The following is a 17634-nucleotide window of genomic DNA, read 5'->3' as shown; positions in this document are numbered from 1 at the left end:
TGGAGTGGGTTGCCATTTCCTCCTCCAGGGGATCTTCCCCACCCAGGGATTGAACCCAGGTCTCCTGCACTGTAGGCAGACGCTTTACCGTCTGAGCCACCAGGGAAGCCCTATTAATGTCTTAAAGGAAATAAAGAGCATGCTGTGATTTTAAAATAGTGCATTCTAGACATTGAACTGAACACCTCCTATGATTATGAGATTGCTGCACTACACACCTGTATAAGTGACTATCGGAGACGCAAATGCTCCATAAGATGGATTTTCTCCTGACTAAAGGCATCCAAAGGGGAAATGCCCCACCTAGGAAGGCAGAGAGGCTTCAGCAGAGACTGGGCGCACCATATGAGTGAGAAGACATCCACATTGGATGTAGAAGTATGACACTCTCAAATTCCTTTCTGATTTTTGAAAAAGATTTTTTTTTGATATGGACATTCATTAAATCTTTATTGAATTTGTTATGGTATGGTATATTACAATATTAAATTCGTTGCAATGTTTTGTAAGATTTTTTAAATTTTATTTAATTAGTTATTTTTGACTGCGCTAGGTCTTCGTTGCTGTGTGGGTTTTCTCTAGTTGCGGAGAGTAGGGACTACTCTCTAGTTGCGGTTCAGGGGTTTGCACTGTGGTGACTTGTCTTGTTGCAGAGCATGGGCTCTAGGCCCATGGGCTTCAGTAGCGCAAGGTGTGGGCTCAGTAGTTTCAGCTCCTGGGTTTTAGAGCACAGGTTCAGTAGTTGTGGCTCACTGGCTTAGTTGCTCTGCAGTATGTGGGATCTTCGCAGACCAGGGATCAAATCCGTGTCTCCTGTACTGGCAGGTGGATTCTTTACTGCTGAGCCACCAGGGAAGTCTACAATATTGTTTTATGGTTTTGGCATTTTGGCCATGAGGCATGTGGGATTTTAGCTCCCTGACCAGGGATTAAACCCACACCCCTGCATCAGAAGGCAAAGTCTTAACCACTGGACTGCCAGGAAAGTCCCCTTCCTTCCTGATTTAGTGGGAACTGTTTCAGTTGTCAGTGACAGAAATGTAAATTAAAGCAAAGTTTTGGTAAAGTGAGTGGAAACCAGGAATGTTCAGAGATAGGTGAGGACCTGGATCTGAAGGTTGTTGAAAGACATGATGAGGAGGTAGGAAGGAATCCTCCAGTCATAGCCCTTCCAGCGTTGTCTGTGGGATGCTAAAGCCTCCAGATATTTCCAGATTCCCCGGTAGCTCAGCTGGTAAAGAATCTGCCTGCAATGTGGGAGACCTGGGTTTGATCCCTGGGTTGGGAAGACCCCCTGAAAAAGGGAATGGCTACCCACTCCAGTATTTTGGCCTGGAGAATTCCATGTATTGTATAGTACATGGGGTCGCAAAAGAGTCAGACATGACTGAGTGACTTTCACTTCACTGAAACTTACTAAGCTTGGCAAATGACACATTGTCTATTTCTCTTCAGAATGAGCACAATTCTCTTTAATATATTCAAGGTACTATGGCTTCCTGTGATTAATTTTTTTTCATTTCTTTCTTGTTAGTTAATCCATGAGTTCATGGGGTCGCGGAGAGTCAGACAGGACTGAACAACAATGACAATCCATAACTTAGATACAAACATACATTTGTGACTCGCAAGACAACAGGAGATAAGGGGACAGTTTGGTTGATGCCAAAGTCAGATCCTTGAGGTATTTGAGAAAGTATATATTGGAAAGGCTGTCCCAAGTTCCAGAGGTGGGTGCTACCTGGGGTAGAGGAGCTTGGAATCCACAAATAGAGACTAATGTGAAGATGAGGGCTGATTCATCTCATCACTTGTAGATGCATTTTGAGTACTGTTTTCTTGAGACCAATCCAATATTACTCATCTTTTATTTGGATTGAAAAAATTCTGCCTATGGAGAAGGCAGAGTCAGTCAAAAAGTATGTGGGACCATAGGTGGAAGTGGGCCCATTGAGCCATAGGTGGCTCAACTAAGTAAGTAAGACAAAGTGAAGTGAAGCTGCTCAGTCGTGTCCAACCCTTAGCGACCCCATGGACTGTAGCCCACCAGGCTCCTCCATCCATGGGATTTTCCAGGCAAGAGTACTGGAGTGGGGTGCCATTGCCTTCTCCAAAGTAAGACAAAGGGGGTCCCAAAGACAGGTGACACTGTGCAAGATAGAATGTCAGTAAGCAGGCAAAAAGGTCTCAATATACTTCCATATCCTATAGTATGGCCTGTGTGGTCAGCCAAATTACGGTCACCTATAATGCACAGGCCACTCATCTATAAAACAGAGACAACAAAGGCAGCTGCCTCTCAGATTCAATGAAAGAATAAGAGCACACTGTGGTGCTTAGCTGAGCACCAGATAAGTGGTAACTAAGAGTACTGATGAGTAATACTGTTAGTATACTCTTTAGTTAACAGTAACTAAAGGGTACTGATGATGGGGTGAGAAGGTCAGATTCTACCCAGTCGACATGATTTTGGTACTCACTTGGAATCTCCTGACAAATATGGAGACCTTCTGTGTGTCCAGTCAGCTTCCAGGAACCATGGACTGAAAAGTGCATTAGATTCAGCTCTTATCCTAGAATAGCCCTCACTTGTAGGGTGATGCCCCCATAATATGGCAACATTTTCCAGATTTGTGCAATGTGATGGAAACAGAGTTGGGGAAGAACATTGAGGGTGTCTGTTCTGGGTTGTGAAGTAGGCATAGGAGTCCTCCATGTAGATAAAGAAGAAAGAGCATTCCAGACAGAGGAGCCATAATGAATGATTGCCCCGAAACAGAGCAGGAGTGAACTGTGACCAACCCTTCATTTCAATACAGTGAGTGTGTATTATGAATAAAAGATTTGCACTGGATTACGCAGGGGACAAGGATATGACATTGCCATGATTTGGAAAGATTCCCAAATTCCTTCTCCCACTCTTCCTACCTATTCTGCTTGGTTGTTGATAATGGACAGATAGTGACCAGCACAGTGACCCTCAGCTTTGACCCAGAAGTCTTTGCCTATAGAAAAGTTATATCAGAAGACACCATACTCAAGCAAGTCCTTGGGACAGGACTCTCAGGAGGATCCTTGAGGATAGGAAATAGCTCAGCTCTGCTGGAACTGGCGGCTGTACTGGCCACTGATTTGAGCCTTCAACCAAGCAACCGATGTGAATATAACCCACCTCCTGCATCCTTGACATTTTGCAACAGGGAGCATACTAGCTTTCCATCTATCCATTCCAGAGATGGACATTATCAGAAGGTAGCATAATGCAATGCAATGTGCCTCAAATTTTGTGTCTATAACAAAGGTGTTAGTGAAAATGACCATCATGAACTAACATGCTACAGGAACTGGTATGATTAAGTGTGCTGAGAAAAAATTCAGCCTTTATTCACCATTATCCAGCCCTGTGCCCTGCCTCCTTACTGTTGCCTGCCCACACATACTCCATTTGTTGAAAGGTTTCTCCTCAGACGATGTCTCATTTGCCTTCAGCACCTGTCAGTTCTTCTAAGACTAACAGATGCATGAAGAAAAGTTGGTCAAGAACCAGGAAAGGTTGATATGTTGGGGAGAAATGTTATCACCCCTATCAGCACTCCCATTTGATGTCCAGTTGCTTCAGTTTATCCTGCATCTGGTATACACAGTCTATGAACAGCAAGATCGGGGGCAGCAAAGTGATATGCTCCAGATCTTTGGACCCCTTCTTGGTTCTTCCCCCCACCCTAAAAATCCTCCAGGATGAGAGGGGAAAGACAGTTTCCTTCTAAAATCCTACTGGCCAGGAAGCAACCCATCCATCCTGACTACTTCTCTACACTAGACCCATGTCTGTAGACTATAGACTATGGGCCTGTTTCCTTCTGATCACCCATCCCCAATGGCCTACCCATCTCACTGAGAATAAAGAGCAACAGAACTACCTTCTGATACTGCTCTGGAAAGGAATCAGTCATGCGGGGGCGAGGGAGGTATGGGGGCAAACACTGTCAGGGATGCAGAGAGGCTGGACTTCATGGACTGCCCAGCTCCCAACCCCAGAAAGAGTTGAACTCTTCCTCCAGAATCCACCCGGGAGTCCAGCTCAATACCTTCGCTGGTTCTTGAGGGCCCCTGTTACTGCTTACCCACACAGATGACTCTTTTGGAATCACACCAAGTCTCCACTTCCCAGAACACCTGGTTCATAATGAAGCCTAAGTTGTGCTCACATAGGCCAGACCCTGGGTCACCAGGAGACCCAAGGGAAGTACTTTCAGGGCCCCACAGGGGTGGCCTCAGAGCCCTGAGAATGTGCCCACTGACTCCTTTTGTTCACTTTTGTTGTTCAGCTCATTCTGTATTATGTCAGCATCTTGGAGACTAGAAAGCGAAGGGAGATGAGGAAAGAGGGACCAAATGCACAATCCTCAGCCCCCAGCCCAGCTCCAGGATGCTCTGAACCTAGGACCTCCACTCAGGTCCATGGTCTGCCCCTTCCTTCCAGCCTATATATATATGATCCCCAAAGACTGGGAAATCTGCCCAGCCCCTACCACTCCTTCCCCTAGGACCAACTCTTTCAAACCTTATCATCTGGCCCTACGGTCCCCTTCTCAGGATGCCAGGAGCTCCTTCAGTGAACTCGGCTGCACTGACAGTGGCTAACATGGGGTGAAAGGGAGGAGGGTGTCAGGCCAGCCTCAGAGGAAGCAGGAAGGCACTTTAGCCAGTGCCTGGGCTGGATTCAGCTCTGTGGGTGGCTCTTGTAACAATACTTGCTTCCTCTGTTTCTAGAAGTTCTCCTTTCCTCCTCTCATCCTCTCTCATCACCCCTTTCAGCCACTTCCCCAAGCCCAAAACCCATACACCTGATGCCCCTCCTCCTGGAGGTGACCATGCAAATATGAATAAGAATGTCGTTGCTATTCACTAATAATTTACTATTTACCAGTCCCTGAACTCAACATGTCCTTGGGTCATCTCATTAACTGCTTCAAAATAAATGCAATTAAAACTCCCTTTGTACAAATGATGGAGCTGAGTCTCAGTGAAGGATATTCATCTTGTAAGGAACAGAGCCAGGATCTGAACCAGCTCTGCCTGACCTCAGAGTCTGAGTTCTCACCACCCTGCTACCCTGCCTCCAGAATATCCCAGCGTTCTGATCCTGTTCACACCTGGTTGCTTGTTTAGAGAAAATGTCATGCCTGTCAGTTCCTGCTCTGGCTTCAGCTGATAGATCACATGAAGTGCCCCCCAAGGCTGTCCAATGGAACCCAGATCCCCTGTGATCTACCCAAGAAAAATATGTGAATGGGATAAATTTAAAATTTTAATCACAATAGGTAAAAAATATTGAACTTAAAATTTTGCACAGCAAAAGAAATCTACCAGCAAAATAAAAAGACAACCTACTGAATGGGTGAAAATATTTGCAAATGAAAAGTAGACAGCAATTAAACTCCTCATGTAAAACTAACTACTCATACATGAGAGAATGCAATTGGGTTAAAGTCATTATTTAAAAGAAAGAGTTCATGGATTTGAATAAATAAGAAAGAAATGTCTCACAGGATGATGTATACAAAACACTCACTTAAAGTATAAAAATACAGAAAGTTTTAGAAAAGAGGGAACCGGGGAGTAACTGCTTATTAGGCACAGGATTTCCCTCCAGAGTGATGAAAACGTTCTGGAAGTAGATAGAGGTGACAGCTCTTCAAAATTGCAAACGTACGAAATGCCACAGAATTATTTACTTTAAAATTGTTAACTTATGTGAATGTCACTTCATTTTTTAGGGAAAAGATATAGCCAACAAATATTTAAAAAGTAACCTCAGGGTAGCAATCTCAATATTTACGTCTGATAAAAATTAAAGGAAAATCATCTTATGTTGCAAATAAAGTTATACATTTTTAAAGGGTCCAAACAGATTGTGAATAGATGCAAACCCAACACAGATAAATCAGTAAATGAAAATCCATAACTACGTCAACACCAGTACTTGGAGCTTTTATCCCAATCCTCTTAAAATTGGACAAATCAAGAAAACAAGACTTAGACTAAAGAATAAATTATCTAAACACAGCTTAAAAGTTTGAGCTAGTAAGTAGAGAGAGAAATGTATACCCAAGAGAAAAGCAACTCACTCTCCAGCACACATGGAATATTTACAAGAAATTAATCATGTATTTAGCCCCCAAACCATTTAATGAATCCCAGAGCCATCTATTGTCTATGTGTTTCACTGAATTGCACTAAAATTGAATCACACAAAACAATAGCTTTAAAATACACATGTCTGGAAACAAAGTCAACAAAACCACTTTTGGAATCATTAAAGGATTCCCCAGAGGTCTGGGGGTGAAAATTCAAGAATCTAGTTTGAACATAACAAGTCTGAGACAGCTATCAGACTTCCAAATAAAGATGATCATTGAAAGAAGGGCTATTTTTCCTATTGACCAGGCTTTTATTGGATGAATCAACATCCCACTTCTCTCTGTCCCAAAGAATGGCGGAAATGCTAGACATTCTACTATTACACTCTGTTAGTTACACATAAGTTTCTGTTTCACGAGGAAATAATTTAGATTTACTAACTTTCTGGGTGTTCTTAGGGTTTGTTTTTATTTGGTTTCCTTTTCCTCATTTTTTTGTATTTGATATTGTTTCATTTAAATATTTATTTGTGTTTAGTAATATATGAACCTGATTAAAAAGAAATTGGAGTAGATGAATAGATAGATAACCCATGGTACATCCAGACAATGGAATATTATTCAGCACCAAAAAGAAATGAGCTATCAAGCCGTGAAAACACATAGAGGAAATTTAAATGCGTATTACTAAATGCTAGAAGCTAACCTGAAAAGGTTACATATCATGTGATTTCAACTATTTGACATTCTGGAAAAGGCAAAACTATGGAGACAGTAAAAAGATTTCTGGTTGCCAGGAGTTGGGGGGAGGTATAGATGAAATCGGCCGAGTACTGGGAGGATTCGAAGGCAATGAAATATTCTGTGTGGTACTATAATAATGGATACATGCCATTATCTGTTTGCCAAAATCCATAGAATGGACACCAAAAGTGAACTCTAATGCAAACTATGGACTTTGGGTGATTAATGTTGTGTCAATGTAAGTTAATCATTTGTTATAAATGCACCACTCTGATGCATAATGCTGAAGGCTCTGAACATGGAAGATGCGGGGCGGGGGCGGGGGGGAGGCGGGAGTGGTGGTACATGAGTCGGAGTGCTGACAGGAAGTCTGAAAACCACTTCCCAGCTATTTAATTTAGAAAGACTACCTGGGGAGCCTAGAATTTTAGCACGCATGTCTTTGTTTTATTTCTTCCGTGTTCATTGGAGATCTGGAGTAACCACAGATTTGATGTACTCATATATATTGGATTCCTCCCAGACTCCAACATACTGAAGAACACTCGCCACCTCTTAAGTCCACCCTTAACCCTGGTCCCTCTTCTGCTCAGACACATCATGTGGCTTCCTATTGCCCATGTTTGGGTTCTGGGAAAATCAAGTCATCAGCATAGGGTCCTGTAGTCAGCCGTGCATATATCCATGTGTGCTCAGGGTGACCCCATGAACTGTAACCTGCCAGGTTCCTCTGTCCATGAAATTTCACAGTCCAGAATACTGGAGTGGGTTGCCGTTTCCTTCTCCAGGGGATACCCCCGACCCAGGGATCCAACCCGCATCTCTTGCATCTCCAGCATTGGCAGGTAGATTCTCTACCACAGTGCCAGTCTGGTAGTCAGCTGCTGCTGCTGCTAAGTCGCTTCAGTCGTGTCCGACTCTGTGCGATCCCATAGACGGCAGCCCACCAGGCTCCCGCGTCCCTGGGATTCAGCTAAAGCGGTAATATTGGGCGCATGGCAACTGGTCCCGCTTCCAATCAACCACGCCCACTCGCTGTACCTTCAAAAGCGCCCAGAGCGCCCCCTGTTGGTTCTCGGTGAGACTCAGGCAAACGTGAACACGTGAACGGAACTGGGGTGAGGCCGTCGCAGACTCCCAGGAATAAAATGCTGTCGTCACGTTTGCATGAGTCTCACCGAGAGCCAGCAGGGGGAGCTCTGGGCCCTTTTGACGATAGAGAGTCCCAGGCAGGGTGGTAGTGGCTCATTCAGTCACTGAGGGCTAGCGCTCAGCGGCTCCACCTGCAGCCAAAGTCCACCCTCCGCGCGCAGAATCAGCTCCCGCTTCCTGCGTGGCTCCTCCTTGTCTGGCAGAAAACGGAAGTGCAGCAGGGTGAGAGCGAGGACCACCTTCATCTCAGTCATGGCAAACGTCTGTCCAATGCAGTTCCTGTGGAAGGAGTCGGGGCTCTGACTACACGGAACCCTCATCTCGGACCCACAGCGCCTGAAATCTGACTGGCAGAGTTAGAGAAAGCTAACCATGCCTGGGATCCCCCTCGTGGACTTGCATATCCCCTGAGCCTAGCACAGACCTCAGTCTAGAATGCAGACCAGCAGACAAAGGAACCCTGCTCTCAGCATACTGCAGACCCCGCTTTGCACCCACTACCACTCCCAGGATGGGAGAGAAAGAGTGCCAGAACTCTGACCATCTTCAGTTTTGCCCCTTTCCTGCCCCCACAGTCACGCTTGGAATCTCAGCCCCAGAACCCCGCCCCCACTACTCCATCCTCACCTCAAATGCCCAATGCCCTTACCTGGGACCTGCTGAGAAGGGAATAAAAGCCAGAGGTGACCTCCCTTTGATGTTTTCTTGGTCAAAGCGGAAGGGGTCATAGACCTGGGGGCAAGACAAGACAGGGTTACTGGGTGGTATCTCCCAGGACGTCCATCCTTGGAGAGGCAGATATGTGTATAATGGGAAGGAGGTGATGTTTGATTTGCCAATCAGAATTCTGCAGTCGCCTTTGGGTCCCCCAAAGGGAATGGACAGGAATGATGGAAGTATGGCGTGGCAGAGGCATCACCTCAGGGTCTGGCCACACAGATGGGTTGTGGTGGGTCCCGAAAATATCAATGACGCAGATAACACCTGTGGAAGAGGAGGGACCAATCAGAACTAGCTCCAACCTGCCTGATGGGCCCCTCTTCCTATCAGGAACCTCCTCCCCTAATCATTATGGTCACCTTTGGGGATGACCCGGCCATTTGGGAGAACAATGTCCTGGGTACAGCAGCGAGAGATGATCGTGACTGGGGGGTGCAACCGCAGACTCTCCTTGATGCACATGGTCAGGAAGGGCAACTGGGCCAGGTCGTCCCTAAGGAAACCCCATGACAATTATCTGTGGTGAAAAAAGAGAGACACCACCCCCAGCCCTCCTGGTGCTCTATAAGATCCTCTCTGCCTAGAACAAAATCACAGACAGATCAAGTATCTCCAAACTCATGAAGTCATATACATAAATACATACAGCTTTTCCTTTGATCATCATACCTCAATAAAATGGTTTTTAAAAAGAAAGAAAGAAAAGCAACATCACAGAAGTACTAGACAAAATTTAGTCAGATATTTTTAGAAGCTTTTCTGAAATCAACAAAAAGTGAACCATAGAAATATTTACAAATTTGTATGAATGTGGAACATTCTTTATGGCAAGATTGCAAAATCAAAAGGTAAATGAGCAAGAAACAGATTGAATGTTTATCTTATTTATTACAGGACTAGAGATACTAGCTAATGCAATTAAACAGGAGAAAAAAAGGAGGGTAATGTCATTTGAAATGTGGAGTAAATGCATCATTTTGGCAGACAGTGAAAGAGAATTCACTGGAAAAGTTTTTATAAGCATTGCAGATAATATCCAGTAGAATTTAGAAAGTAGCATTGACAAATATACACTTCAGTTCAGTTCAGTCGCTCAGTCGTGTCTGACTCTTTGCGACCCCATGAATCGCAGCACGCCAGGCCTCCCTGTCCATCACCATCTCCCGGAGTTCACTCAGACTCACGTGCATCAAGTCCATGATGCCATCCAGCCATCTCATCCTGGGTCGTCCCCTTCTCCTCCTGTCCCCAATCTCTCCCAGTATCAGAGTCTTTTCCAATGAGTCAACTCTTCGCATGAGGTGTCCAAAGTACTGGAGCTTCAGCTTTAGCATCATTCCTTCCAAAGAAATCCCAGGGTTGATCTCCTTCAGAATGGACTGGTTGGATCTCCTTGCAGTCCAAGGGACTCTCAAGAGTCTTCTCCAACACCACAGTTCAAAAGCATCAATTCTTCAGCGCTCAGCCTTCTTCACAGTCCAACTTTCACATCCATACATGACCACAGGAAAAAACATAGCCTTGACTAGACGGACCTTAGTCAGCAAAGTAATGTCTCTGCTTTTGAATATACTATCTAGGTTGGTCATAACTTTCCTTCCAAGGAGTAAGCGTTTTTTAATTTCATGGCTGCAGTCACCATCTGCAGTGATTTTGGAGCCCCAAAAAATAAAGTCTGACACTGTTTCTACTGTTTCCCCATCTATTTCCCATGAAATGATGGGACCAGATGCCATGATCTTCATTTTCTGAATGTTGAGCTTTAAGCCAATTTTTTCACTCTCCTCTTTCACTTCCATCAAGAGGCTTTTTAGCTCCTCTTCACTTTCTGCCATAAGGGTGGTGTCATCTGCATATCTGAGGTGATTGATATTTCTCCCGGCAGTCTTGATTCCAGCTTGTGTTTTTTCCAGTCCAGCGTTTCTCATGATGTACTCTGCATAGAAGTTAAATAAGCAGGGTGACAATATACAGCCTTGACGTACTCCTTTTCCTATTTGGAACCAGTCTGTTGATCCATGTCCAGTTCTAACTGTTGCTTCCTGACCTGCATACAGATATCTCAAGAGGCAGGTTAGGTGGTCTGGTATTCCCATCTCTTTCAGAATTTTCCACAGTTTATTGTGATCCACAGAGTAGCTAGAGGCAATCTACTATATAACATGAGGAGCCCAGCCTAGCACTCTGTGATGACCTAGAGTGGTGGGATAAGGAGCTGATAGGAAGCAGGCTCAAGAGGGAGGGTGTGTGCGTGTATGTGTGTGTGTGTGTGTGTGTGTGTGTGTGTGTCTGTAGTTATGACCAGTTTGTGTTGCTGTATGGCAGAAACCAACTCAATATTGTAAAGCAATTATCCTCCAATTAAAAATAATTAAATACAGTTACCCTCTGAGCCACCAGGGAAGCCAAGGCAAAGAACTAAAGAGTCTCTTGATGAAAGTGAAAGAGGAAAGTGAAAAAGTTGGCTTAAAACTCAATATTCAGAAAACTAAGGTATTCGGTCCCACCACTTCATGGCAAATAGATAGGGCAACCAGTGAGACTTTATTTTCTTGGGCTCCAAAATCACTGCAGATGGTGACCGCAGCCATGAAATTAAAAGACTCTTACTCCTTGGAAGAAAAACTATGACCAATCTAGACACTATATTAAAAAGCAGAGACATTACTTTGCCAAAAAGGTCCATCTAGTCAAAGCTGTTTTTTTCCAGTAGTTATGTATGGATGTGAGAGCTGGACCACAAAGAAAGCTGAGCACCGAAGAATTGATGCTTTTGAACTGTGGTGTTGGAGAAGACTCTTGAGAGTCCCTTGGACTGCAGGGAGATCCAACCAGTCCATCCTAAAGGAAATCAGTCCTGAATATTCATTGGAAGGACTGATGCTAAAGCTGAAACTCCAATACTTTGGCCATCTGATGCGAAGAACTGACTTATTTGAAAAGACCCTGATGCTGGGAAAGATTGAAGGCAGGAGGAAAAGGGGACGACAGAGGATGAGATGTTTGGATGGCATCACTGACTCAATGGACATGAGTTTCAGTAAACTCCAGGAGTTGGTGATGGACATGGAAGCCTGGTGTGCTGCAGTCCATGGGGTCACAAAGAGTCGGATATGACTGAGTGACTGAACTGAACTGAACTGAACTGAAATACAGTTAACTAGCTCAAAATTGGAAAACTACAAAACACCAAATCTATGGACCAATAGCACTCCTCTCCCTTTCTTATAGTTTGTCTAGTGATTATGTATCCTTCCAAAGGTATTTTTCACATTAAAAAATTATGTACTAGCATACTGAATACCATACACACCGCTCTTTATCTATTTCATGAAATAGTATATCAATCTTTTCTTGTATGTCTCTTAGGATTAGTCTCAAAAATAGAGTCTTCCCTACTCTGGAGCTATAACCTCCTATGGTTTCTTCTAGAGCCTTTAAGACGTCATCATTTTTTAAATCTTTTGATTCATGTGGATGTTACTTTCTTATAAGACATGAGAAGCAGGATGAATTAACTTTTTTACACGTAGCTTCCCAGTTGTTCCTGGGATTTTAGGAAACAATCTTTATTTTTCTTATGTATATGAGACTCAATATTTAGCATTTCCTATGTTCACTGGGCAAGAAATTTATATTCATAAATTATCAGTTTTTCTACTAGAAATAACAGTTAGAAAAATAATAAAAGAAAAAATGATGGTGATGATATAAAATACCTGAATTAAACTTACCAAGAAATGTGAATGCATATTTTTCAATTAAACTTCTAATATTTCTCAATCCAGATAGAATATATGGTTTACCATAGCAACAAGAGTATCTAAGGTTAAGTTAACAACATGTGAATACAATCTTTTTGCTAAAATTTTAGACTCGATTAAAAGCCTAAAGATTCCCTGAATATCCAAAAATGGATATCCACTTCACACTCTGGGATACTGTGTATTAATATTATGAGGTAATCTCTTTCCACAGGTCAATTATATATTCAAGTCAAATTCCTCCCTCCCTCCTTCCTTTCTCTCTCTCACTCTCCCTCTTTCTCATCCCTTTCCCCAACTTCTTCATTTCCTCCCAGCTGTCTTCTTGACCTAAATATACCTCAAATGCACCCAAAAATCTACTGATTATATCTCAGAGTCTCTGCCGAGGCACTTCTTTCCACCCTCAACTTGGCCCCTCTTGTTGCAAATCCCAGCCCTCCCCATGTACACTGATAGTGTCCTGACCTGGGACTATTTCTACAGCAGGTTAGGAGCTCCTTAAAAGCAAAGACTGGGTCTGGTCCTTCCTGAGTCTCCAGCATATGGAATGGGGCTGGGAAGAATTGGAGATGGCACAGAATTGGGGACAGAGAGGCAGTATGGCAGTGTTTCCTAAGTAGGGATTAGATGGATGAAGCTGCAGATGTTCCAAGAAAGGAGTTGGATGTCTTTAATACGCAGGTGATCCTAGTGAACCCTAGACTCAACAATATGAGGAATTAAGGGGCAGGAGATTAGCAAATACTCAGGACGTGAAGATGTTTGAAAACATGTAATTTCAGAGAAAACAGTCAGGGAGTGGAGGTGAAGTTCACTGACTGTGCTAAGTGGCATCATCTGTCCTCACATATTGTTGTTAATTATCTCAGAAATCCAGGTTTCTCTGCCAAAAGCCAGCAAATTTTGTCCTCCTATCCATGCTGAGTGGGCTTCCCAGGTGGCACTAGTGGTAAAGATCCTGCCTGCCAGTGCAGGAGATGTAAGAGATGCAGATTCATTCCCTGGGTTAGGAAGATCCCCTGAAGGAGAGCATGGCAATCCACGCCAGTATTCTTGCCTGGAGAATCCTATGGACAGAGGAGCCTGGCGGGGCTGTAGTCCATATGGTCACACAGAGTCGGACACAACTGAAGCAACTTAGCGTGTGCGTGCACACGTGCACACACACACACACACACACACACACACACACACACATGCTGGGTATGAGATCCTGCCTCTGTGTTCTGTTCCTATTTCCAGTAAGTGACAGAATGCACACAAAAAATTTCTCTCTTCCCCAGCCAGGGAGCAGAGGCAATGAAAAGGGCTCAGAAAAAGGCCATGAAGACTTGCACTCACCATTCAATCTCTTTAGACTCACGGTCCCTCAGGAGCTCTTGCACCTCCTGCCGGCAGCGCTCCTGATATTCTGGGTGCTTTGCAAGGTTGTACAGAATCCAGGAGAGGCCACTGGCTGTAGTATCATGGCCTGGGGGCATCCAGAAAGACTTGTGTCTCTGGACTGCTTCAGCACCACAGGGTGGACAACACCCCCATGGTAAAGCCCATGAGGAGGATGGAGAGGGATGGGGTGGTCCAGGGTCTACTGGGCTAGTTCCTGGGTTTAGAGACACCCTATCCCTACATTTTCTCACACTGGTGCCTCACCCTCAAACATAAAGGTGTCAGCTTCAGCCCGGATGTCTTCGTCTGACAGTCTCTTCCCATCTTCGTCCTGGAGAGAAAGCAAGATCCCTAGAATTGCTCTAGCTCAGAGGGTTTCTGAGGCTAAACTGAGACAATCTCTGAAGCCCCATTATCCATCCAGAGACCCAAGCCCACCCTGAGATTTTAAACCACTTGTGCACTCTGTCACCAGAGGCCCCACCCCAGAGACCTCCTCCTTGACCTCTTTGTCTCTTATGTTGTCCCTGGTGAAAAAATAATCAGTCACCCATAATTATTTTTATATTTCAAAATAATGAGGGATTTCTGAAAAAAAAAAAAAGTTCCTGGCAACCTGGGTTACAACCTGGGTTATAAAAATATAAAAACTTTAGACTTTGCTTTCTTACCAAAAATAATTTAAGTTCCAGAATAATCTCTCTCCCTGTGTCTCTCTCTCTCCCTCTCCCCATAGGGAGAAAGGGGAAAATGTATCAGCTGTCTTGTATAAGTTCCAAATTTAAAAATCTGGAGGTATGTACTTTTACTGTGATGCAAATATGATTGCCATGTACAGGTAATAGCATACTTGAGCCATCAAAGGAATTTAGGAATGGGGTAGCAGAGCTACAGTTCTACTCTGGTTACTGTTTTTGCCATGAGTAATAAATGGGCTGCTCTGATCCAGGATTCTGTATGTATACTGTACATACACATATATATGTACACAGTCTATCTCTGTGGTAGACTGACTTATTAGTTTCCCATTTGAGTAAAATCTCAGGCCCCTCACAGTTTCAGACTTAGTAGTCTCCCACAGGCAATATTCCACTTGGTCATCTCTAAAACTTATCCCTGACCCATCCCTCCGTTCCACAAGCCCCTTCCATGGCTTCCCAGGATCCTCTACATCCCATTCAAATTCTTTGATCAGATCAAAGTCCATTCTACCTCTTGAACTCAGGTCCCAGAGGAACCCACCTTGGTCAGCAGAAGCACATCAATGAAGTCCAAAGTCTTGGTCTTCGCCTTGGCCTTAAGGAAGTCATCAACATCCTCGGGGAGAGTGCGGCGCCGCTCCTGGATGACGGCATCGGTGAAGTCGTGCACCAGGCGGCAAGCCCTGCGGAAGCGCCGCCCATCCAGGGTGAGGAAGTATAGGAAGTCCGTGTGCAGGAAGATCTGCCTGTTCCGCTTTGCCACAAGCTCACTGAGCTCCAAGATGGCGGTGATATATTTACTGGGCTTCCTACAGGAAGAGAGCCTGAAGGGAGGAAACAACTTAAAACACCTGAAGCCCAGAAGCCAGGGGCTACCTCCCTTCAGGAACTGAGGCTTCAAGAACAAATGGCTCACAGATACAGTGTGGGGATGAGCCAGAAGATGTGACTCTTCAGACTCGTCTCAACCCACCTCCCATCTCCATGAGCTGACTCCATGCCCCAGGCACCTGGAGCACAGCTTAGATATCGTGTTTCTCTCCTGTCTGACTGCTCCCGTCTCCTTTCCAGAACCGTCCACCCAGCTCATACCTTATCCTCTCCCAGCTAGTCAGTGGCCCAGCCCCTTCCCTAGTCTTCTTATATCCAATGTCTATATGACAGTTGGATTCTTTTGAGTCAGATTCGCTTTGCCTGGCTTCAGAATGTCCTTAAGATATTACCTGCCCACTTCTTCAACCTTATTTCCAATGTCTCTCCTCACTATTGCACATACTTTTCTCATTCTAGCCTTCTGTTCTTTATCAAACAGGTCTACCGACCTGAAAGGATAGCTCCTTCTCTTTCCATTTCCTGTCCTGGGTTGTCCTGCTCTGGGCCACCTCCTTCAGGAAGGCCCTCCTTATTGCTCTGGTCAGTCCTCCCTCCTCTGTCTACTACCTTGGGTCTATGACTCATGTTCCCAGGCTCTTAGCTGAGACTCACTCCTGGCAATTGCTATCAAAACTGAAGACACATTTCTGCAGACTGTCCAGGGTCAGGAGGCTGAGGTGTTCAAACATGTCCAGACGGCTGTGGCCTTGGGTGATCAGGCGCTCCCATTTGGTCTGGACAGAGAAGGAGACAGTGTTAGGGCCCATTCCCAACCACCTGAGTGGACTCCCCCAGGCCCTGCCTCTTGGCCCCAGGAAACCATCTCCAGAGTGTATCAGGCATGAGTAGGAGTGGAAGCTGTTACTGCTAGGACATGAAGTTCTCATGACTGGGAGTCAGGAGACCTGGTTTTAAATCTTGGCTCACCCTCCTGCTCTCTGTATCCTTGGTCAACTTACTGCATAAAGTTAAGTGCTAAGCAAATTTTAGCTTTCATCACCTTCACTGATGGAAACTGATGAATAAACTGTCCCTATGTTTAGAGAGGTAGTTCTCCATGGGCCCTGAATACTTTTGCATAATCTTGCTGGGTATGCCAAAAAATTGGTAGTCCGTGATGTTCTTTACCTGGACTATTTCTCAGAGCTGTGTTTGCAGCAAACAACCTTTAAGAGTGAGGTAAAGTCTCCTCCTGGGAAAATATCAGGCATGCTTCTAGTTCTAAAAGTCACAGACACTCTAAATCTAGTATTCTTCCACCCTATAATAAAACATACTACTTGAGTAGGTATCAGTCAAAGTCCACATTTGCCATCCACATGGGATTTGTTGACTTGGAGGAAGAATGCAAACCAGCAAGAAGAAGGTGCCATTTGCTATGCCAAAAGTAAAAAACTATCCTTTGTCAGTGACCCAGGACTCTCATGTCTTCTGACAGAATCCACAAAACAGTAACAAGCTCCCTTGTCAGCTTGCAAGTATGGAAAAGACATAGCCAAGTCACAAACTCCTGACCTTCCCCGTGTATATATATCCAAACCCTTTGCAATGTGCTTTTTCAGTAACTTCTATTAGTAGGTGGAGCCTGCTTTGATTCTGAGCTGGCCTTGAATCTACTTTTGCCAATGTGTGCTATGCTTAGTTGGTCAGTCCTGTCCAGCTCTTAGAGAACTCATGGATCACAGCCCGCTAGACTCCTCTGTCCATGGGATTCTCCCAGCAAGAATACTGGAATGGGTTTCCATTCCCTCCTCCAGGGGATGTTCCCAACACAGGGATCAAACCCATGTCTCCTACATTGCTGGCAAATTCTTTACCACTGAACCACCAGGGGAAGCTCTGCTTTGCCCAATAGACTCTGGTGGAAATGGTGAGTAGATGGTCCTAAACCAAGCTCCCAAGCAGCATTGCAGCTTCCTGTCAGGCTGTTGGAACCCTGCTTCTGCCATGTGAACAAACCTGAGATGCATTCTAAAGGGAGAGAATCACATGAAAGGAAGTCCTTTGTCTGGAGTAAGGCCATTTGAGATCAGCCTGCAACCATCCAAGCCCAAAATATGTGAGAAGAATGAGTCTAGATCAGCAACACTCCCTATCTGATCACAGATACACTAGTGGCCCAATCTACATCCAGAAGAACCAGCCAGG

At 44.6% G+C, this 17634-nt stretch overlaps 1 protein-coding gene across 1 annotated transcript in view; it reads right to left on the bottom strand.

The window, feature by feature from the left end:
- The window catches only part of LOC102181586 (phylloquinone omega-hydroxylase CYP4F11-like), a 37637-nt gene continuing 27838 nt past the window's right edge, over positions 7836–17634 (bottom strand). Inside the window, exons 7-14 of the mRNA XM_005682151.3 lie at positions 16099–16220; positions 15155–15437; positions 14177–14243; positions 13868–13997; positions 9119–9252; positions 8959–9023; positions 8689–8771; positions 7836–8318 (exon numbers count right to left, since the gene is read on the bottom strand). Of these exons, the coding sequence (XP_005682208.1) occupies positions 8141–8318; positions 8689–8771; positions 8959–9023; positions 9119–9252; positions 13868–13997; positions 14177–14243; positions 15155–15437; positions 16099–16220 (1062 nt within the window). The 3' untranslated portion in view covers positions 7836–8140. The remainder of the gene's footprint in view (positions 8319–8688; positions 8772–8958; positions 9024–9118; positions 9253–13867; positions 13998–14176; positions 14244–15154; positions 15438–16098; positions 16221–17634) is intronic.

The sequence above is a fragment of the Capra hircus genome, chromosome 7 (assembly GCF_001704415.2).
Source record: "Capra hircus breed San Clemente chromosome 7, ASM170441v1, whole genome shotgun sequence".
In the NCBI taxonomy this organism is placed as follows: domain Eukaryota; kingdom Metazoa; phylum Chordata; class Mammalia; order Artiodactyla; family Bovidae; genus Capra; species Capra hircus.
Note: the sequence above shows the minus strand (reverse complement) of the source record. Positions and strands in the feature narration are given on the sequence as shown.